Source organism: Gorilla gorilla, chromosome 2 (assembly GCF_029281585.2).
Source record: "Gorilla gorilla gorilla isolate KB3781 chromosome 2, NHGRI_mGorGor1-v2.1_pri, whole genome shotgun sequence".
Lineage (NCBI taxonomy): Eukaryota > Metazoa > Chordata > Mammalia > Primates > Hominidae > Gorilla > Gorilla gorilla.
Window position 1 is genome coordinate 196,632,159 of NC_086017.1, and position 17,863 is coordinate 196,650,021.

Below are 17,863 nucleotides of genomic sequence, written 5' to 3' on the forward strand. Positions count from 1 at the left end.
AGGAGATTCCAGCAAAGGAGTCTTTGTTTGGGATCTGACCTACTGCATTTCTGAAGGTTTTCATTCAGTGTTGGCCCGAAAGCTGATATTTAGAGAATAAGCCCCAGCCATCAAAATTCCCATCTCATTTTCTTATGAGACTCCAGCTGTGCCTGGGGACTGAAGCGTATTAGGTTTATAGTTCAGGGTCTCCTGTATTAAATAAAAGGAAGAGGACTAACTGTTTGGGGCACACAGATTTGAATGGGACATAGCTGTTTTTCCAGCCATAATAGAAATAAAGTCACTACCCATCTTTTCTATAGTATACACAAATTACAAAATGCTTTACTTATGTTTTATTACATAATAGCCTGAGGTCAATATTATTTTGATCTTCCTTTTGCATGCAATGACCCACGCTCAGAGAGGTTAGGTAATTGGAGCTGGCTTTGAACCCGAGGAGTTGGATTGGCCTACGTAATGCTCCTCCAGTGAACACCCTGCCCAGGCCACCACCCCATGCCCATTCACAGGCACTTACCTGTAATTCTCCCCAGCCATCCATTGTACATCTCTCCAACAAACCCAGATATGTGGGCTCCTAGACTTACTCCGATCATGTAAATGTCATCAAGAGAAGCTCCTTCTGCCTGGAATTTCAAGAGGTCCATCATTGTAAATTGTAAGGGGCCAAGGAATTAACATTTGTAGAAATTTCCTGGCTGTTGACTTTGGAGAAGTAATTCTAAGCACCTTACATCTATTATCTCATTTAAAGGTCACAACATCCATGCAAAGTAAATACTATTCTTTTGATTATGCAGATGAGGAAACTGAGGCCCTAAGTTGAAGTCATCTGCCCCAGATCAGGCAGCTGGGGAGAGAGCAGAGCAGGATTCAAAATAGTCTGTCTGCTGGGCACAGTGGCCCACGCCTGTAATCCCAGCCCTGTGGGAGGCCAAGGCGGGCAGATCACCTGAGGTCGGGAGTTTGAGGCCAGCCTGACCAACATGGAGAAACCCCGTCTTTACTAAAAATACAAAATTAGCCGGGCGCAGTGGCTCACGCCTGTAATCCCAGCACTTTGGAAGGCCAAGGCAGGTGGATCACGAGGTCAGGAGATCAAGACCATCCTGGCCAACATGGTGAAACCCCGTCTCTACTAAAAATACAAAAATTAGCTGGGCATGGTGGTGTGTACCTGTAGTCCCAGCTACTCGGGGAGCTGAGGCAAGAGAATCGCTTGAACCCGGTAGGCAGAAGTTGCGGTGAGCTGAAATCACACCACTGCACTCCAGCCTGGTGACAGAACGAGATTCCGTCTCAGAAAAAAAAAAAAGAAGTTGAGGAAGCTCTAGGCATTTAAACCAAGAAATCCTAGACAGAACCTCTCCTACCTGTAAGACACCTTTATTGTGAGCTAGAAAAAAATGCCCCTTCCTCAAGACACTTTGTCATCATCTGGTGGAAATTTATCATAATAAATATATAAATCTATAATGTCACAATGACAAGGGTGCTCCCTCAGATGGGTGCCCTGTGCAGTGCACAGCCTAACAAACATACCTATGGACATTTTGCACAGCCCCTCATCCCACCTTCCCTGGGGCTTATTCACATTTGCAAAGTGTTGCAATATAGGCCTCCTGCTCACTGTAGCTATCTCTTGGCTTTAAGCCCTCAGATAATGGGCCAGTTTCAACTTAGCTCTGAATCATCTTAGAGAATTCTCTTACCAACATCTGGTCAATAAATTCCTTCAAGACCATGGCTACTTTTCTGGTCTTACTAGAGGCATGGGTGTATATTAAAGTTGTAGCTCCTCGATTCCAATCAACAACAACTACGTTCATGTCTTCAACAGAGAGCAAACCCTTTACTAAGTCATCCATCCAAACAGGAGGGGAGCCTGTTGGCCTGAATCCATGGACAATGAAGGTGGTTTTCTTGGTCACATTCAAGTCCCCAAAAGCTGAGGAGTTGATGGTTTGTGCGCAGGTCAGGTTTCTCCTCGTGTAGAGCATCAACCTCACATTTAGTCCCGTACCAACCACTGCACTGTGAAAGCTCAGCCTGGTGAATGAAGGACATGCTTCTTCCGCGTCTGAAAATAAAAATTAGATGGCATCACGACAGGTCTTTCCTTAGCTGGGCATCAAGCAAGAGTGCTGTTCTATATTTGTAGGAGTTCTTCTTATGTTCCTGATAGGACCTGGCTAAGGGCTGGATCCAGTTGAATGAAGTTGCAAAATCATATATACATACTTTGAGACAGGGTCTCACTCTCACCCAGGCTGGAGTGCAGTGGCGCAATATCAGCTCACTATAACTTCCAGCTCCCAGGCTCAAGCAATTCTCCCACCTCAGCCTCCTTGAGTAGCTGGGACTGCAGGCGCATGCCATCATGGCCGGCTAATTTGTGTATTTTTTAATAGAGATGGGGTTTCACCATGTTGGCCAGGCTGATCTCAAACTCTTTTGACCTCAAGTGATCCACTCACCTCGGCCTCCCAAAGTGGTAGGATTACAGGCCTGAGCCCACCGCTCCTGGCTGCCAAATCATATTTGTTTTTTTGTTTTTGTTTTTGTTTTGGAGACAGAGTCTCACTCTGTCGCCCAGGCCAGAGTGCAGTGGTGCAATCTCAGCTCACTGCAACCTCCGCCTCCCGGGTTCAAGTGATTCTCATGCCTCAGCCTCCCAAGTAACTGGGATTACAGGCATCCACCACAACACCGGGCTAATTTTTGTATTTTTAGAAGAGATGAGGTTTCACCATGTTGGCCAGGCTGGTCTCGAACTCCTGACCTCAGGTGATCTGCCCACCTCGGCCTCCCAAGGTGCTGGGATTACAGGCATGAGCCACCGTGCCCGGCCAACAAAATCATATTTGATCCAGAGCTGGTAAGTAGTGACCTCTTGCTTCACCAGAAAACCATTCTTCCAAATCTTATCCTCCTTCAAGATTTAACCCAAAAGCCACCTTAATGAAGCCTTCTCTGACCCTCCCAGCTATAAGTACTATCCTTCACCCTGGAACTCCCAAAACTCCCTTTATTCACCTTGTTGACGACACAATGAAAACCCACTTTCAGGCACACATTATAGATATCTATGTACATATGTGTCTATCCTGCTAGAACACAATCTCTTTGAAATGGCAGCTCATTACTTGTATATCCCTCACAGTGCCCAGCACATGGTAGAGGACTCAATAACATGTGGAACAGCAAGTCATCCCCAGCTCCAAGTGGGAGATGATGAGTATCTTCTGTAAGATACTCAGAAGAGGCAAGGCACTACCGATGGCCATTCTTGGTGGACAAGAGCAGAAAGGGAAGGCTGTTAACATGCAGTGGGCCAACAGAAGACAAGAGTGCCCTGGGAAACATCTGTCTGACTTCCTCCAATAGGAATTCAGGAAGCATTTGCTCTGGGTCCCTGTTCTCAATGAATCTTCATTTGCACATCCAGGAAGTATTCTTCATTCTAAGCCTCAGAGTAGCCTTCGTCTTGGGGTCCCTGCCCATCTTTAATAACCTGAGTCTGTTCAGTTATGCATTTATTGAAACTTTTCAAAAAGGCTCTGGTACTCAGGAGTGAGTGAAGTTTCATAATAGAATCAGCACAAAACCAACCCCCCCAAATAAATAAATATGTAAATAAATAAATAAATAAAAATTAAATGAACTTAAAGGAAATTTACATGTGGCTAGATGTTACTTGTTGGTTACACTTAAATTAATGGTTTTTATCGTTACTTAACAATTAGTGAAATTTGTCCCCAGAAAACACCGTCTGTAGGATTTCTGCTTTCATGAAGTTAAACAGACTTATTTAGGACTAAAACCTTGCCATTTTATTTATTTATTTGATATGGAGTCTTGCTCTGTTGCCCAGGCTGGAGTGCAGTGGTGCAATCTCGGCTCACTGCAAACTTCATCTCCGGGATTCAAGAGATTCTCCTGCCTCAGCCTCCCAAGTAGCTGGAATTACAGGCGCCCGCCACCATGCCCAGCTAATTTTTGTATTTTTAGTAGAGACAGGGTTTCATCATGTTGGCCAAGGTGGTCTTGAACTCCTGACCTCAGGTGATCCACCTGCCTTGGCCTCCCAAAGTGTTGGGGTTACAGGCATGAGCCATCGTGCCCAGCCAAGCTTGCCGTTTTAAATAATTTTTCTTGGTATCTGAAATTTATCTGCATCCTCTGTTTAGTGCTCAAAACTATGGTTAATCAGGTAGATAAATAATCAGTGAGACTCTATCTCTTAAAAAAAAAAAAAAAGTTAAGGAGGCTTTGAAATCCCTCATCCTAGAAAACAGGTGGTTAATGTTGAACCTCAAATATGCGCATTCCTCCTTTTACTCTGCTTCATCAAGTAGCCTGGGTAGCGAGGCATGCTCGTGATGTAAGTATTTTCTCCATCCATTGGCCTCTTTCATTTCCTCTTCCTGTAAGTTGCATGCTCCTGGGAACATGGACTTGCCCAGTTGTTTGTAGAGCAAAGAGTTGCCTGTGTAATTAGTCATCTTATTGAACAGGAAGTGTCTTGGGGTAGGGCTGAGCCTCTCCTTCTTAGCTATCAGTAAGGCTGGGTTTTGTTCCTGGTTGTGCAACTGACTCCCCAGGTGGCCTGGGGAAATTATGTCATCTTTCGCTTGCCGCCTATCTGCCCAAGAGAGGAATCCTGGGGAGACTAATTCTGAATGAGATCATACTTGAGAAGACAGACATTACTTTCCCAAGAAGAGGATTGTTTAATTGTCTGGTTTTGTGTTGTTTTGTTTTGAGACAGGGTCTTGCTCTGTCGCCCAGGCTGGAGTGCAGTGGCACGATCTCAGCTCATGCAACCTCTTCCTCCTGGGCTCAAGCAGTCCTCTCACCTCAACCTCCCAAGTAGCTGGGGCTACAGGTGCACATCACCATGTCTGGCTAATTTTTATATTTTTTGTAGAGACAGGCCTTCGCTATGTTGTCCAGGCTAGTCTTGAACTCCTGGGCTCAAGTGATCCACTTGCCTCGGCCTCCCAGAGTGCTGGGATTACAGCATGAGCCTCCACGCCCAGCCCTACATAATTTCTTTTAAGTCTTAGTTATTTTTGTAATGGTACTGTCCCCCGGAGAAGTCCATCGTAAGTATTGAGTGAAATAGATTTCCATGTTCCTCTAAATACTAAATATTATAAAAGCTTTACATATATTATCTCCATCCTCAGAGAATATGTGCAATTCATTCCAAAAGAATCTACTCTATCCTAGATTCTATGTCAGGTGGCATTTTAGAGGAAGAATCAGTCAGAAATGAAATAATACACACAAATAAGTATAAAACTGCTACCTGTGATATGTGTCATATAAAAGAGATAGAGTGTAAGATGAAAACTTAAATAGGGAGCTTGGTCTGGTCTGGGGATCAGGAATCTTCTTTCTCTTGCATCATCTGAAAATAATGAGTATCTAAATGCCAACAATGGGGGATTCTTTTCAAAGAATAAAAACATAACATCAAAGTACGATAATACTACAGTTGGGCAAATTCAAGTTACCCAAACTATTAAGCTTTATTTTTGTAGATTTTTTCTTTTATTACCTATACTTAATGTTTCAGGTGTTATGTCCTTTTTAATTTTAATATGCCCCTTTTACCTTTAATTCTACCAAATAATATATTCCACCAAATATATATTCCACCAAATAATATATATACATATATATACATATATATATACACACACGTATATATATATATATATTTTTTTTTTTTTTGAGACAGAGTCTTGCTCTGTTGCCAGGCTGGAGTGCAGTGGTGTGATCTCGGCTCACTGCAACCTTCACCTCCCAGGTTCAAGTGATTCCCCTGCCTGTCTCCCAAGTAGCTGGGACTACAGGCGCGTGCCATCATGCCCAGCTAATTTTTGTATTTTTAGTAGAGACGGGGTTTCACCATGTTGGCCAGGATGGTCTCAATCTCTTGACCTTGTGATCCTCCCACTTCAGCCTCCCAAAGTGCTGGGATTACAGGCGTGAGCCACTGCGCCCAGCCTCAAATGATATTTTTATCATAACTGGGCTCTCTTTTTGTCAGCATTTGCCTACTGTGTCTTTATCCTTTTCACCTTCTGAATTCCTTTTTTTTACAGATCTTTTTTTTTTTCCTTTTTTTTTTAAGACAGAGTTTCAGTCTGTTGCCCAGGATGGAGCGCAGTGGCGTGATCTTGGATCACTGCAACATCCGCCCCCTGGGTTCAAGCGATTCTACTGCCTCAGCCTCTTGAGTAGCTGGGATTACAGGTGCCCGCCACCATGCCAAGCTAATTTTTGTATTTTTAGTAGAGACGGGGTTTCACCTTGTTGGCCAGGCTGGTCTCGAACTCCAGACTTCAGGCGATCCACCCGCCTCAGCCTCCCAAAGTGCTGGGATCACAGGCGTGAGCCACCACCCCCGGCCGCATTTTACGGATCTTATATATAGGATCAAATTGGGTATTATTTTATGACCCACTCTCAGATCCTTTAAAAAAGATAAATGAGTATATCTATTTACATTTATTGGCATAACATATACTTGGCATGGTGCCCATAGAAGTGCCTAAGACCTGCCTTTCAGAGAAACTTCTGGAGGAAGCACAGCTGAGTTGGCCGATAGCCTCCAGCTGCCCCACAGCATTTACATGAAGCCATGGCTCCCCATGCTGCTCCCCACCAATCACTGAGCCAGGCCAGGCAGGTCATTCCTGCCCATGTGGCACTCTCTAATTGGAAACTTTGGCTCAAGGACTCCCCATCAGTCTGGCTGAAATATTCTCAGAACTGTGCTGGGGTCTGAGGCTCTTCCTACCCAACTTTTCCTTTCTCCTCTGCTTTCTCAGGTGCCAAACTGCCTGCATGATGGTGTGAAGGCTCCCTCTGCCTATTCCCACTCCCTCCTTTATCCTTCACACTTCCTGAAATAGATCTCTTGCACATCCATCCCCATCTTCTCAGAGGTCCCACATGGACGCGACTGAACTGAATTCGGCAATGCTATATTTTCCAGGGTTAGTGCCTTCTAGGTTCACTATCTTTTGCTTTATGGATTGTCCTCTTGTTTTTTATTGTTGTTTTATCAGGGGTTCTTTTGTACGTATGTGTTCTTTCTCATATTGGGAAGTTTATAGCTTGCTTTAATTCTTCTGGTAAACACCTTGATAACTCTATATGAAATATTTAAGGCTGGGCCTGGTGGCTCACTCCTGTAATCCCAGCACTTTGGGAGGCCAAGGCGGGTGCATCACCTGAGGTCAGGAGTTCAAGACCAGCCTGACCAACATGGTGAAACCCTGTCTCTACTAAAAATACAAAAATTAGCCGGGCATGGTGGCGTGCGCCTGTAGTCCCAGCTACTCAGGAGGCTGAGACAGGAGAATTGTTTGAACCAGGGAGGCGGAGGTTGCAGTGAGCCGAGATCTCACCACTGCATTCTAGCCTGGGCGACAGAGCAAGACTCCCTCTCAAAGAACCAAAAAAAAAAAAAAAAGAAATATTTAAAATCCTTTTTCATGGAATGTAGATGTGTGACCTGTATGCCAGAAGTAGACTACATGCAGAACTGTTCCAGACTGAAATATATCTATCCACACTTAATTATTCACCAATGTGCAACCCCTGGCAGGGATTTCTGGGCAACTGGAAACTGGATTTCCGACTCGGAGTGCGCTGCCGACTTCTGCCATGTGCTCTGCTGCTGATCTTTGTCAGAACAGCTCTTTCCTGACTCTACTCTAGTCCTGGCGTTAGTGCCTTGAGACAATATCTAATGTTTCTTTGTTATATGTGACGAGGACATTAACACACTTAATACTTCTCCCCACTAACTGGACTTCTACCTCCTCATTTTTATTAGTTATAAAATTATTTTTGGCTCATCTGGTGATTCCTTATATAGTTTCAAAATAAATGTTTAAGCCTCTGTGTATTGATGTATCAGTCACAGAGTTTCTGTTCTATTTACTGTATCTGTTCTATCAACTCATTCTCTACCAAGAAAAATGAGAAAGTTAATACACCTATATTGCCTCTCAAATCCTCCTTGATCCTTCCTTCAGAATATATACATACACCCCTGGAAACATGCAGTCTCTTCCCATTGTCAAATACAGTCGATTCTCATTATTTCTGGATCTTTCTTTCTTTTTTTTTTTTTTTTTTTTGTTTGTTGAAACAGGGTCTCACTCTGTCACCCAGGCTGGAGTGCAGTGGCACAATCACAGCTCACTGCAGCCTTGATTTCCTAGGCTCAAGCAATCCTCCTGCCTCAGCCCTGAAATTGTGTGAGACTACAGGTGAGTGCCACCACACCAGGCTATTTTTTTTGAATTTTGGTAGAGATGAGGTCTTGCTATGTTGCCCAGGCTGGTCTTGAACCCCTGAGCTCAAATGATCCTCCTGCCTCAGCCTCCCAAAGTGTGGGATTATAGGTGTGAGCCACCCCACCCAGCCATATTTGTGGATTTCTTTTTGGTTTTTGGTGTTTTATTTATTTATTTATTTTTTATTATTATTATTTTTTGAGACAGAGTCTCACTCTGTCACCTAGGCTGGAGTGCAGGGTCATGATCTTGGCTCACTGCAACCTCCGCCTCTCAGGTTCAAGCAATTCTCCCACCTCAGTCTCCCGAGTAGCTGGGATTACAGACGTGCGCCACCACGCCTGGCTAATTTTTGTATTTTTAGTAGAGACAGGTTTTCGCCATGTTGGCCAGACTGGTCTCGAACTCCCGACCTCAGGTGATCTGCCCACCTCAGCCTCCCAAAGTGCTGGGATTACAAGCATGAGCCACCATGCCTGGCCATATTTGTGAATTTCTTGTGTGCAAATTTATTCATCACCCCAAAATCAATACTTGAGGAACCTTTTCAGTCATTCATGGACATGTGTAGAGTGGCGAAAAATTTGTGTTGCCTGACATGCATGATCTCAGCTGAGGTCAGAGAGAGCAACACTCTGCCTTCTTATTTGTTTCAGCTCTCATACTCTAAACAGGTGTCCTTTTCATGAACACTTAGGTGACAGTCACTTAGTGCCACATTTTTTGCTTCTTGTGCTTTTTCTTTTTTCTTTTCTTTTTTTTTTGAGACGGAGTTTTGCTCTTGTCGCCCAGGCTGGAGTGCAGTGGCGAGATCTCGGCTCACTGCAACCTCCACCTCCCAGGTTCAAGCGATTCTCCTTGCTTCAGCCTCCCGAGTAGTTGGGATTACAGGCGGCTGCCACCACGTTCTGCTAATTTTTGTATTTTTAGTAAAGACAGGGTTTCACCATGTTGTCCAGGCTGGTCTCGAACTCCTGAACTCAGGTGATCCACCCACCTCAGCCTCCCAAAGTGCTGGGATTACAGGCGTAAGCCACCACACCCAGCCACTTCCTGTGCTTTTTCTTGGTTATTTCACTGTTTAAAATGGTGTCCACTCATAGGTTTATTGCAGCACTATTCACAATAGCAAAGATATGGAATCAACCTAAGTGTCTCTCAACAGATGATTGAAAAAAGAAAATATGATGTATATATACAATGGAATACTATGTGCTCATAAAAACGGATGAAATCATGTCTTTTGCAGCAACATGAATAGAACTTGAGGCCATTATCTTAAGTGAAATAACACAGACACAGAAACACAAATACTGCATGTTCTCACTTATAAAGGAGAGCTAAATAATATATCTAGGGCTGTAATACCAGCACTTTGGGAGGCCAAGGCAGGCAGATCACTTTGAGGTCAGGAGTTCGAGACCAGCCTGGGCAACATGGCAAAACCCTGTCTCTACTAAAAATACAAAAATTAGCTAGGCATGGTGGTACTAGCCTGTAATCCCCGCTACTCGGGAGGTTGAGGCAGGAGAATTGCTTGAACCCGGGAGGCAGAGGTCGCAGTGAGCTGAGATCATGCCACTGCACTCCAGCCTGGGCAACAGAGCAAGACTTCATCTCAAAAATAAATAAATAAATAAATAAATAAAATGGTGCCCAAGCATAATGCTGAAGTGCTGTCTAATGTTTCTAAGCAGAAGAAGGCTATGATGTGCCTTAGAGAGAAAATACATGTGTTAGGTAAGCTTCATTCAAGCATGAGCTGCCATGAGTGCCATGAGTGCTGTTGGCCATAAGTCCAATGTTAATGAATCAACAGTATATATTAAATCAGATGCCTTTAAACAGAAACACACAGAAAATTATGTATTGATCCACTGACGAAAATATTGTGACCAGAGGCTTGCAGAAAACGAACCTTGGACTTCCCCTAGGAGCAATGGTTCAGTATTTGCTAATGCAGTGTTTGAGGCCACTTAATGGGACGTAACTCACACAAATAACGAGAACAGGCTGGATATAAAAATTATCTTCTGGACTCACGCCTGTAATCCCAGTGTTCTGGGAGGTCAAGGCAGGAGGATGGCTTAAGCCCAGGAGTTTGAGACAGCCTGGGCAACGTAGCAAGACTCCATATCTATTTTTTTGTAATTATCTTCTGAAACCATACTTCTCCAGTTATGTAGTTTTAGTTCTATAAAGTACATGTCCATTGCTCACTGAGTCCTTTTCCTAAGCTTCTCCCTTTACCACTAGGTGACTGGCTCTTGCTGTCTTTTTTTTTTTTTTTTGATGCATGGTTTCTCACTCTTGTCCCCCACGCTGGAGTGCAATGGCGTGGTCTCGGCTCACTGCAACCTCCACCTCCGGGGTTCAAGTGATTCTCCTGCCTCAGCCTCCCATGTAGCTGGGATTATAGGTGCATGCCACCACGCCCAGCTAACTTTTATATTTTTAGTACAGACAGGTTTCACTGTGTTGACCAGGCTGGTCTCGAACTCCTGACCTCAGGTAATCCACCTGCCTCCGCCTCCCAAAGTGCTAGGATTACAAGCTTGAGCCAGCATGCCTGGCGCTCTTGCTGTCTTTCAAGGAGGGCTCATGGTTCATATAATGCCTAAACTCATTTGTATCTGGGAATAAATTCCTTAGCCTAAATAATGACCTGGCTTTGAACCATACTCTTTCCTTCAGGAAAAATCAATATTCTACTATTTTCTTGTACTGAATTCTACCCTGGAGAATGGAGAATTTTCCTCTGTTTTTTTTTTTTTTTTTTTTTTTTTTTTTGAGATGGAGTTTCGCTCTTGTCACCCAGGCTGAAGTGCAATGGCGTGATCTCTGCTCACTGCAAACTCTGCCTCCCAAGTTCAAGTGATTCTCCTGCCTCAGCCTCCCCAAGTAGCTAGGATTACAGGCGCCCACCACCACACCGGGCTAATTTTTGTATTTTTAGTAGATATGGCATTTCGCCATGTTGGCCAGGCTGGTCTTGAACTCCCGACCTCAGGTGATCCTCCTGCCTCAGCTGTCCAAGGTGCTGGGATTACAGGCATGAGTTACTGAGCCTGGGCGAGAATTTTCTCCTTTTTATGTCACTTGCATTTTTTCTACAACATACCTGAAGCATTATTTCCTTTTTCCAGAAAAACTCCCCACTGATGTAGAAGCTCCAGGATAATTCATCTGTTCCACCCATTGCATTCTCAGTGCCAAGAACAGGGCCTGGTTCAGAGTTAGCATCAATAAATGTTGCTTGAACAAATGAATATCAACCTGCTAGCATGTTCTGCAGACATCAGATCCTCCAAAGTGTTGGGATTACAGGTGCAAGCCACCGCACCCGGCCTCATTCTTTAAATATTCATTTCTGTTGGTATTTCTAAAGTCATCAGATACTTGTATGCCTTCAGAAAGCAAAATCCTTTTGAGTTATGTTATTGTTATGGTACAAAGTCAAGGTTGTTCAGAGGTAGAGCAACAGAGCACATATAACCAGTGATCACAGAACATGTTAAACTGGTTTTTAAAGCTTAACTTCTTCTATTTGAGTTTATCTGAAACAGGAGAAATTTTGCCTGTCCTTTTCAGACTACTCTGAAATTCAATTACTCTGAAATGCCATTTCCTGTTGACAGTTGGAAAATTACAGTTGGATGAGTGGTGTTTCCAATATCCTTTGATAAGGAATTCAGACTCCTATTTAGAGCAGGCATGATTATCATTTATTCCCTTCTATCTCTTAAAAGAAACATATCCAAGTAGGATACCAGGGCAATCTGACTGTAACTTCTTTAGCATAATTGTGCCTGAGATGTTTTCTTGCAATTTAATGCATGGTCGCCTGCAGGTCAAACCTGGTCATGCCCATTTATATATTGTCCATGGCTACTTTCCTGCTCTAAAGGCAGAGTTGAATGGCTATGACTAATGGCCCATAAAGCTGAAAATATTTACTATCTGGCTCCTTACAGAAAATGTTTGCCAACCCTAGTCTAATATCCTAAATACAAATACAGGCCAAGTGCGGGTGGCTCACACTTGTCATCCCAGCACTTTGGGAGGGTCCCTTGACGTGAGGAGTGGGAGACCAGCCTGGGCAACATAGTGAGATCCCATCTCTACAAAACAAAAAAACACGTCTTTGGAAACAGCATGAGTTTTGGAGTCAGACCTAGGTTTGACGTCCAACTCCACTGCCTATTAGCTATGTGACCCCTGGTAATTAATTGCCTAACCTCTCTGGGCCTCAGCTTTGCATCTGTAAAATAATCATAATAGGCCGGGCACAGCAGCTCACGCCTGTAATCCCAGCACTTTGGGAGGCTGACGCGGGCGGATCACTTGAGGTCAGGAGTTTGAGACCAGCCTGGCCTACATGGTGAAACCCCATCTCTACTAAAAATACAAAAAAAAAAAAAAAAAAAAATAGCTGGGTGTGGTGGCACATGCCTGTAATCCCAGCTACTTGGGAGGCTGAGGCAGGAGGATTTCTTGAACCCAGGAGGCAGAGTTGCCAGTGAGTCGAGACCCAGCCACTGCACTCCAGGCTGGGTGACAGAGTGAGACTCTGTCTCAAAAATAAATAAATAAAAATAAATAAAAATACAAAAATTAGCCGGATGTGGTAGCGCACACCTGTAATCCCAGCTACCCGGGAGGCTGAGGCAGGAGAATCGCTTGAACCCAGCAGGTGGCGGTTGTGGTGGGCCAGGATTGTGCCACTGCACTCTTAGCCTGGACGACAGAGTAAGACTCCGTCTCGAAAAAAAAAAAAAAAATTCTAAAGCTGGGCATGGTGGTGCAGGCCTATATAGTCCCAGCTACTTGGGAGGCTGAGGCAGGAAAACCACTTGAGTCCAGGGTTCAAAGCCTGCCTGGGCAACATGGCAACACCCATCTCTTTAAAAAAAAAAAAAAAAAAAATTCCCGCTGGGTGCCGTGGCTCACGCCTGTAATCCCAACACTTTTGGAGGCCAAGGTGGGAGGATCACTTGAGCCCAAGAGTTCGAGACCCGCCTGGAACAATAAGGTGAGACCCTGTCTCTAGAAAAAATCAAAAAGTTAGCTGGGCGTGGTTGCACATGCTGCTGGTCCCAGCTACACTGAGCCTGTGGCAGAAGGTTGGCTTGCACCCAGGAAATCAAGGCTGCAGTGAGCTGTGAGCTGCGATCACACTACTGCACTCCAGCCTGGGCAACAGAGTAAGAACTTGTCTAAAAACAAACAAAAAACAAAAAAAAACGGCCTGTGCTGTCTCAGCTACACAATCAGCTCTGGCTTCTTAACTTCTACCTCATTTTGGAGGAATTAATTTTATTTCCCATATTTCTGATTGGAGAAAACCCTCTTCAAAGAGAGGAGACTCCTCATTCATATCCAAAGAGGCATCTGTGAAAAAAGAAGACAGAATTATGGACAGAGGCGAGGAAATTCTGAGATTCTACGATAGTCAATAAGCAAAGGTGGGAATTGTTTGAACCCGGGAGGCGGAGGTTGCAGTGAGCCGAGATCACACCACTGCACTCCAGCCTGGGTGACAGAAAGACTCCGTCTCAAAAAAAAAAAAAGAAGGTATCTCAGACCCATCTCAGACCTTGATGAAGGTGCCTTGGACCCTTTGGTCCACTGACCTCCAAACCTACATTACAGAAATGAAATTCTGTAGGACATGTAGAAGTGAAATTCATGTAGGACATGACAGAATTTCATGTCAATTTCACGTCCTACATGAAATTAACCTTGACGTGTAGTACCCAGTCAGGAAGTAAAACAGCCCTGACTCATACTGCTTTTTTATCTCGAGTTTTGGTTTCTAAGGTGTGCTTGAGCTTTCTTCCCCTCCACCCCACCCCCAAACATGACATAGATGTATATTAATAACTTCTTTAGAACAGAGGTCCACAGTCAGGTTTACTGACTTGATGCTGCCTGAAAGTATTTACTGAAGGCAGGGCACGGTGGCTCACGCCTGTAATCCCAGAACTTTGGGAGGCTGAGGAGGGTGGATTGCCTGAGTTCAGGAGTTCGAGACCAGCCTGGCCAGCCTGGCCAACATGGTGAAACCCCGTCTCTACTAAAAATACAAAAAATTAGCCGGGCATGGTGGCAGGCACCTGTAATCCCCAGTTACTCGGGAGGCTGAGGCAGGAGAATCGCTTGAATCTGGGAGGCAGAGGTTGCAATGAGCCGAGATCGCACCACTGCACTCCAACCTGGGCAACAAGAGCAAAACTCCATCTCCAAAAAAAAAAAAAAAGAAGAAAGAAAGAGAGTATTTACTGAGACCCAGATAAAGATTAACAGATACATTTTCAAGTATTCTGCATGATTGGCAATGGATGTTACTGTCTGGGATACAAGCTCATTACATTGATGCCGTTGATGCCAAAATGTTCACAGTAACCTATGCTTGAGCACACTCTTATGCTTGCCTGAAAACACTGTTCTGAAGGAATTTCCAAAAGTCCAAGAAATAAAAATCTGAAGTTTTTTTAGGCCAGAAACTTTGCCTTCCTCATATCAGAAAATGAGTTGGGACCGGGCGCAGTGGCTCAAGCCTGTAATCCCAGCACGTTGGGAGGCCGAGGTGGGCGAATCACCAGGTCAAGAGATCGAGACCATCCTAGCCAACCTGGTGAAACCCTGTCTCTACTAAAAATACAAAAATTAGTTGGGCGTGGTGGTGGGCACCGGTAGTCCCAGCTACTTGGGAGGCTGAGGCAGGAGAATTGCTTGAACCAGGGAGGTGGAGATTGCAGTGAGCCGAGATCGCGCCACTGCACTCCAGCCTGGCGACAGAGCGAGACTCTGTCTCACGTAAAATAAAAAAAAATAAAAATAAAACTCATCCTAGGTCAAGCACGGTGGCTCACGCCTGTAATCCTAGCACTTTGGGAGGCCGAGGTAGGTGGATCACCTGAGGTAAGGAGTTCGAGACCAGCCTGGCCAATATGGTGAAACCCCATCTCCACTAAAAATACAAAATTAGCTGGGTGTGGTGGCACATGCCTTTATTCCCAGCTACTTGGGAGGCTGAGGCAGGAGAATCACTTGAACCTGGGAGGCAGAGGCTACAGTGAGCCAAGATCGTGCCACTGCACTCCAACCTGGGCGAGACAGAGCAAGACTCCATCTCAAAAACAAAACAAAACAAAACAAACCGCATCCTGAGCCAGACTGTGAAAGGATTACAGTTGGACAGGGTCAAACCTGGTGAAGCATTTGTTTTGCCAGGCGTGGTGGCTCACACCCGTAATCCCAGCACTTTGGGAGGCCGAGGCAGGTGGATCACAAGGTCAAGAGTTCAAGATCAGCCTGGCCAAGATGGCGAAACCCCGTCTCTACTAAAAATACAAAAATTAGCTGGGCGTGGTGGCGGGTGCCTGTAATCCCAGCTACTTGGGAGGCTGAGGCAGAGAATTGCTTGAACCTGGGAGGCAGAGGTTGCAGTGAGCCGAGATCGTACCACTGCACTCCAGCCTGGCAACAGAGCGAGACTCCATCTCAAAAAAAAAAAAAAAAAAAAATTTGTTTCTTTTTTACCCTGGGCAGAGACAGGCAAGAAGCATATGGGCAGGATGCCCTCTTGATTGGAAGGACATGCCTGCTTTTAACCACTGGCTGTATTTCTTTAGGATGCAACCGAGAAAATAAATGAGATGCCAGATTTTCTCATTCTCATTTCTGAATCATGTGCATAAATATGCACATTCACACCCCCTCATTCACCTTTGCCAACTTGTTAGAGAAAGATGAGTCACCACACAGGCACAGTTCCAAATCATTCTAGAGGATTGCAAATATCTGAGGAAATAATTCTGGTTTTGGCATTAAACAATTTTTTCTGGGAAAATATCTATCTAGTTTTACAGTTGCTATGGGCCAAAATATTGATAGCAGAGTAACTTTTAAAAATACTTATGTCAAGCAGCCTTAATTTAGAACAATATTTTAAAACCTATGTTTGTTTCACCACCTGCAGCTGAAAAACCCTGAGGAATTGTTAAAAATGCAGATTCTAGGCCAGGCACAATGGTATGTGCCTGTAAGTTCCAGATACAGACAGGGCGGGAAAATTTCTGAGACAGGGTCTTGTTCAGCCAGGCTGAAGTGCAGTGGCTACTCAGAGGCACAGTCATAGCTCACTGCAGCCTCCAACTCCTGGGCTCAAGCGATCCTCCCACCTCGGCCTCCCCAAGTGCTGGGACTACAGATGTGAGCCCCTAGGACCAACCAAAAAATTTTTTAAGATGTAGATTCCAGGATCTCACTCCCAGATCTACTAAGTTTGGATTTTTGGAGGTAGAGTCTGCATTTTAATCAAGCCCTTAGGGGATTCTAGTGTACTTTAGTTTGTTAGCCATTGCTTTGTTCACTGGTAAGATTATGGCAAACATTCCTAACATTATTTCACAAAGATTAGAAAACAAAACAAACATTTCTGAAACTGAATGACTTGTATCCTTGGGATTTCTGAAGCCCATTTTAATGCTTGTTAATTTTTGAACTGCAAGCAGAAGGGAAAAACAAAAAGTCCATGTATTTGAGATTAATAATGTCTGCTACCAGATGAATATTATTCAACACCTTCCCTAATGAAAGCTCCAAGTTTATGGTTTCCTAGACACTGAGAAGACTAGAATTAGCTTACAGCTATACTATTTTTTTTCCTTCTACCTACAGAAGTTTATTCTTGTGTGTCTCTGTCTGCTGAGATTCTATCATGCAGCAGTGACAGTCTTCTAGAATCTAGCAGTAAAACAAGACTTTACTTCTGAGAAGATGCTAAGGAAAAGGAAGATCACAAAAAAATTAAGTTGCCATTTTTTTCAACTTTATAAATGGAGATACATAATGAAAGACTGGAAGAAGGTACCCACAAGCCATCTCGTGTTTTTGTGTTAGGGTTGGCCCTGACCCATTTAAGATACCTCTACATTTATATTATTATTTTTTTTTTTTTGAGATGGAGTCTCACTTTGTTGCCCAGGCTGGAATGCAGAGGCACGATCTTGGCTCACTGCAACCTCTGCCTCCCAGGTTCAAGAGATTCTCCCGTCTCAGCCTCCCGAGTAGCTGGGATAACAGGTGCATGCCACCAGGCCCGGCTAATTTTGTATTTTCAGTAGAGACGGGGTTCACCATGTTGGCCAGGCTGGTCTTGAACTCCTGACCTCAGGTGATCCACACGCCTTGGCCTTTCAGAGTGCTGGGATTATAGGCATGAGCCACTGTGCCTGGCCATTTATCTTAATTTTTTTTAATTTAAAAATGATAATAGGCCGGGCGCGGTGGCTCACACATGTAATCCCAGACTTTGGAAGGCCAAGGCGGGTGGATCACAGGATTGAGACCATCCTGGCCAATGTGGTGAAACCTCATCTCTACTAAAAATACAAAATTAGCCAGGCGCAGTGGCGCACTCCTGTAGTCCCAGCTATCTGGGAGGCTGAGGCAAGAGAATCGAGTGAACCAGGGAGGGGGAGGTTGTAGCGAGCCGAGATCACGCCACTGCACTCCAGCCTGGATGA

At 44.4% G+C, this 17,863-nt stretch overlaps 1 protein-coding gene across 2 annotated transcripts in view; it reads right to left on the bottom strand.

Moving 5' to 3' along the window:
* Positions 1–17,863, bottom strand: part of LIPH (lipase H) — a 50,652-nt gene that overhangs the window by 23,217 nt on the left and 9,572 nt on the right. For both annotated transcript variants that reach the window (XM_055382031.2, XM_004038149.4), the window contains 2 exons: positions 1,719–2,086; positions 524–632 (listed from right to left, as the gene is read on the bottom strand). In XM_055382031.2, coding sequence (XP_055238006.2) covers positions 524–632; positions 1,719–2,086 — 477 coding nt within the window. The remainder of the gene's footprint in view (positions 1–523; positions 633–1,718; positions 2,087–17,863) is intronic.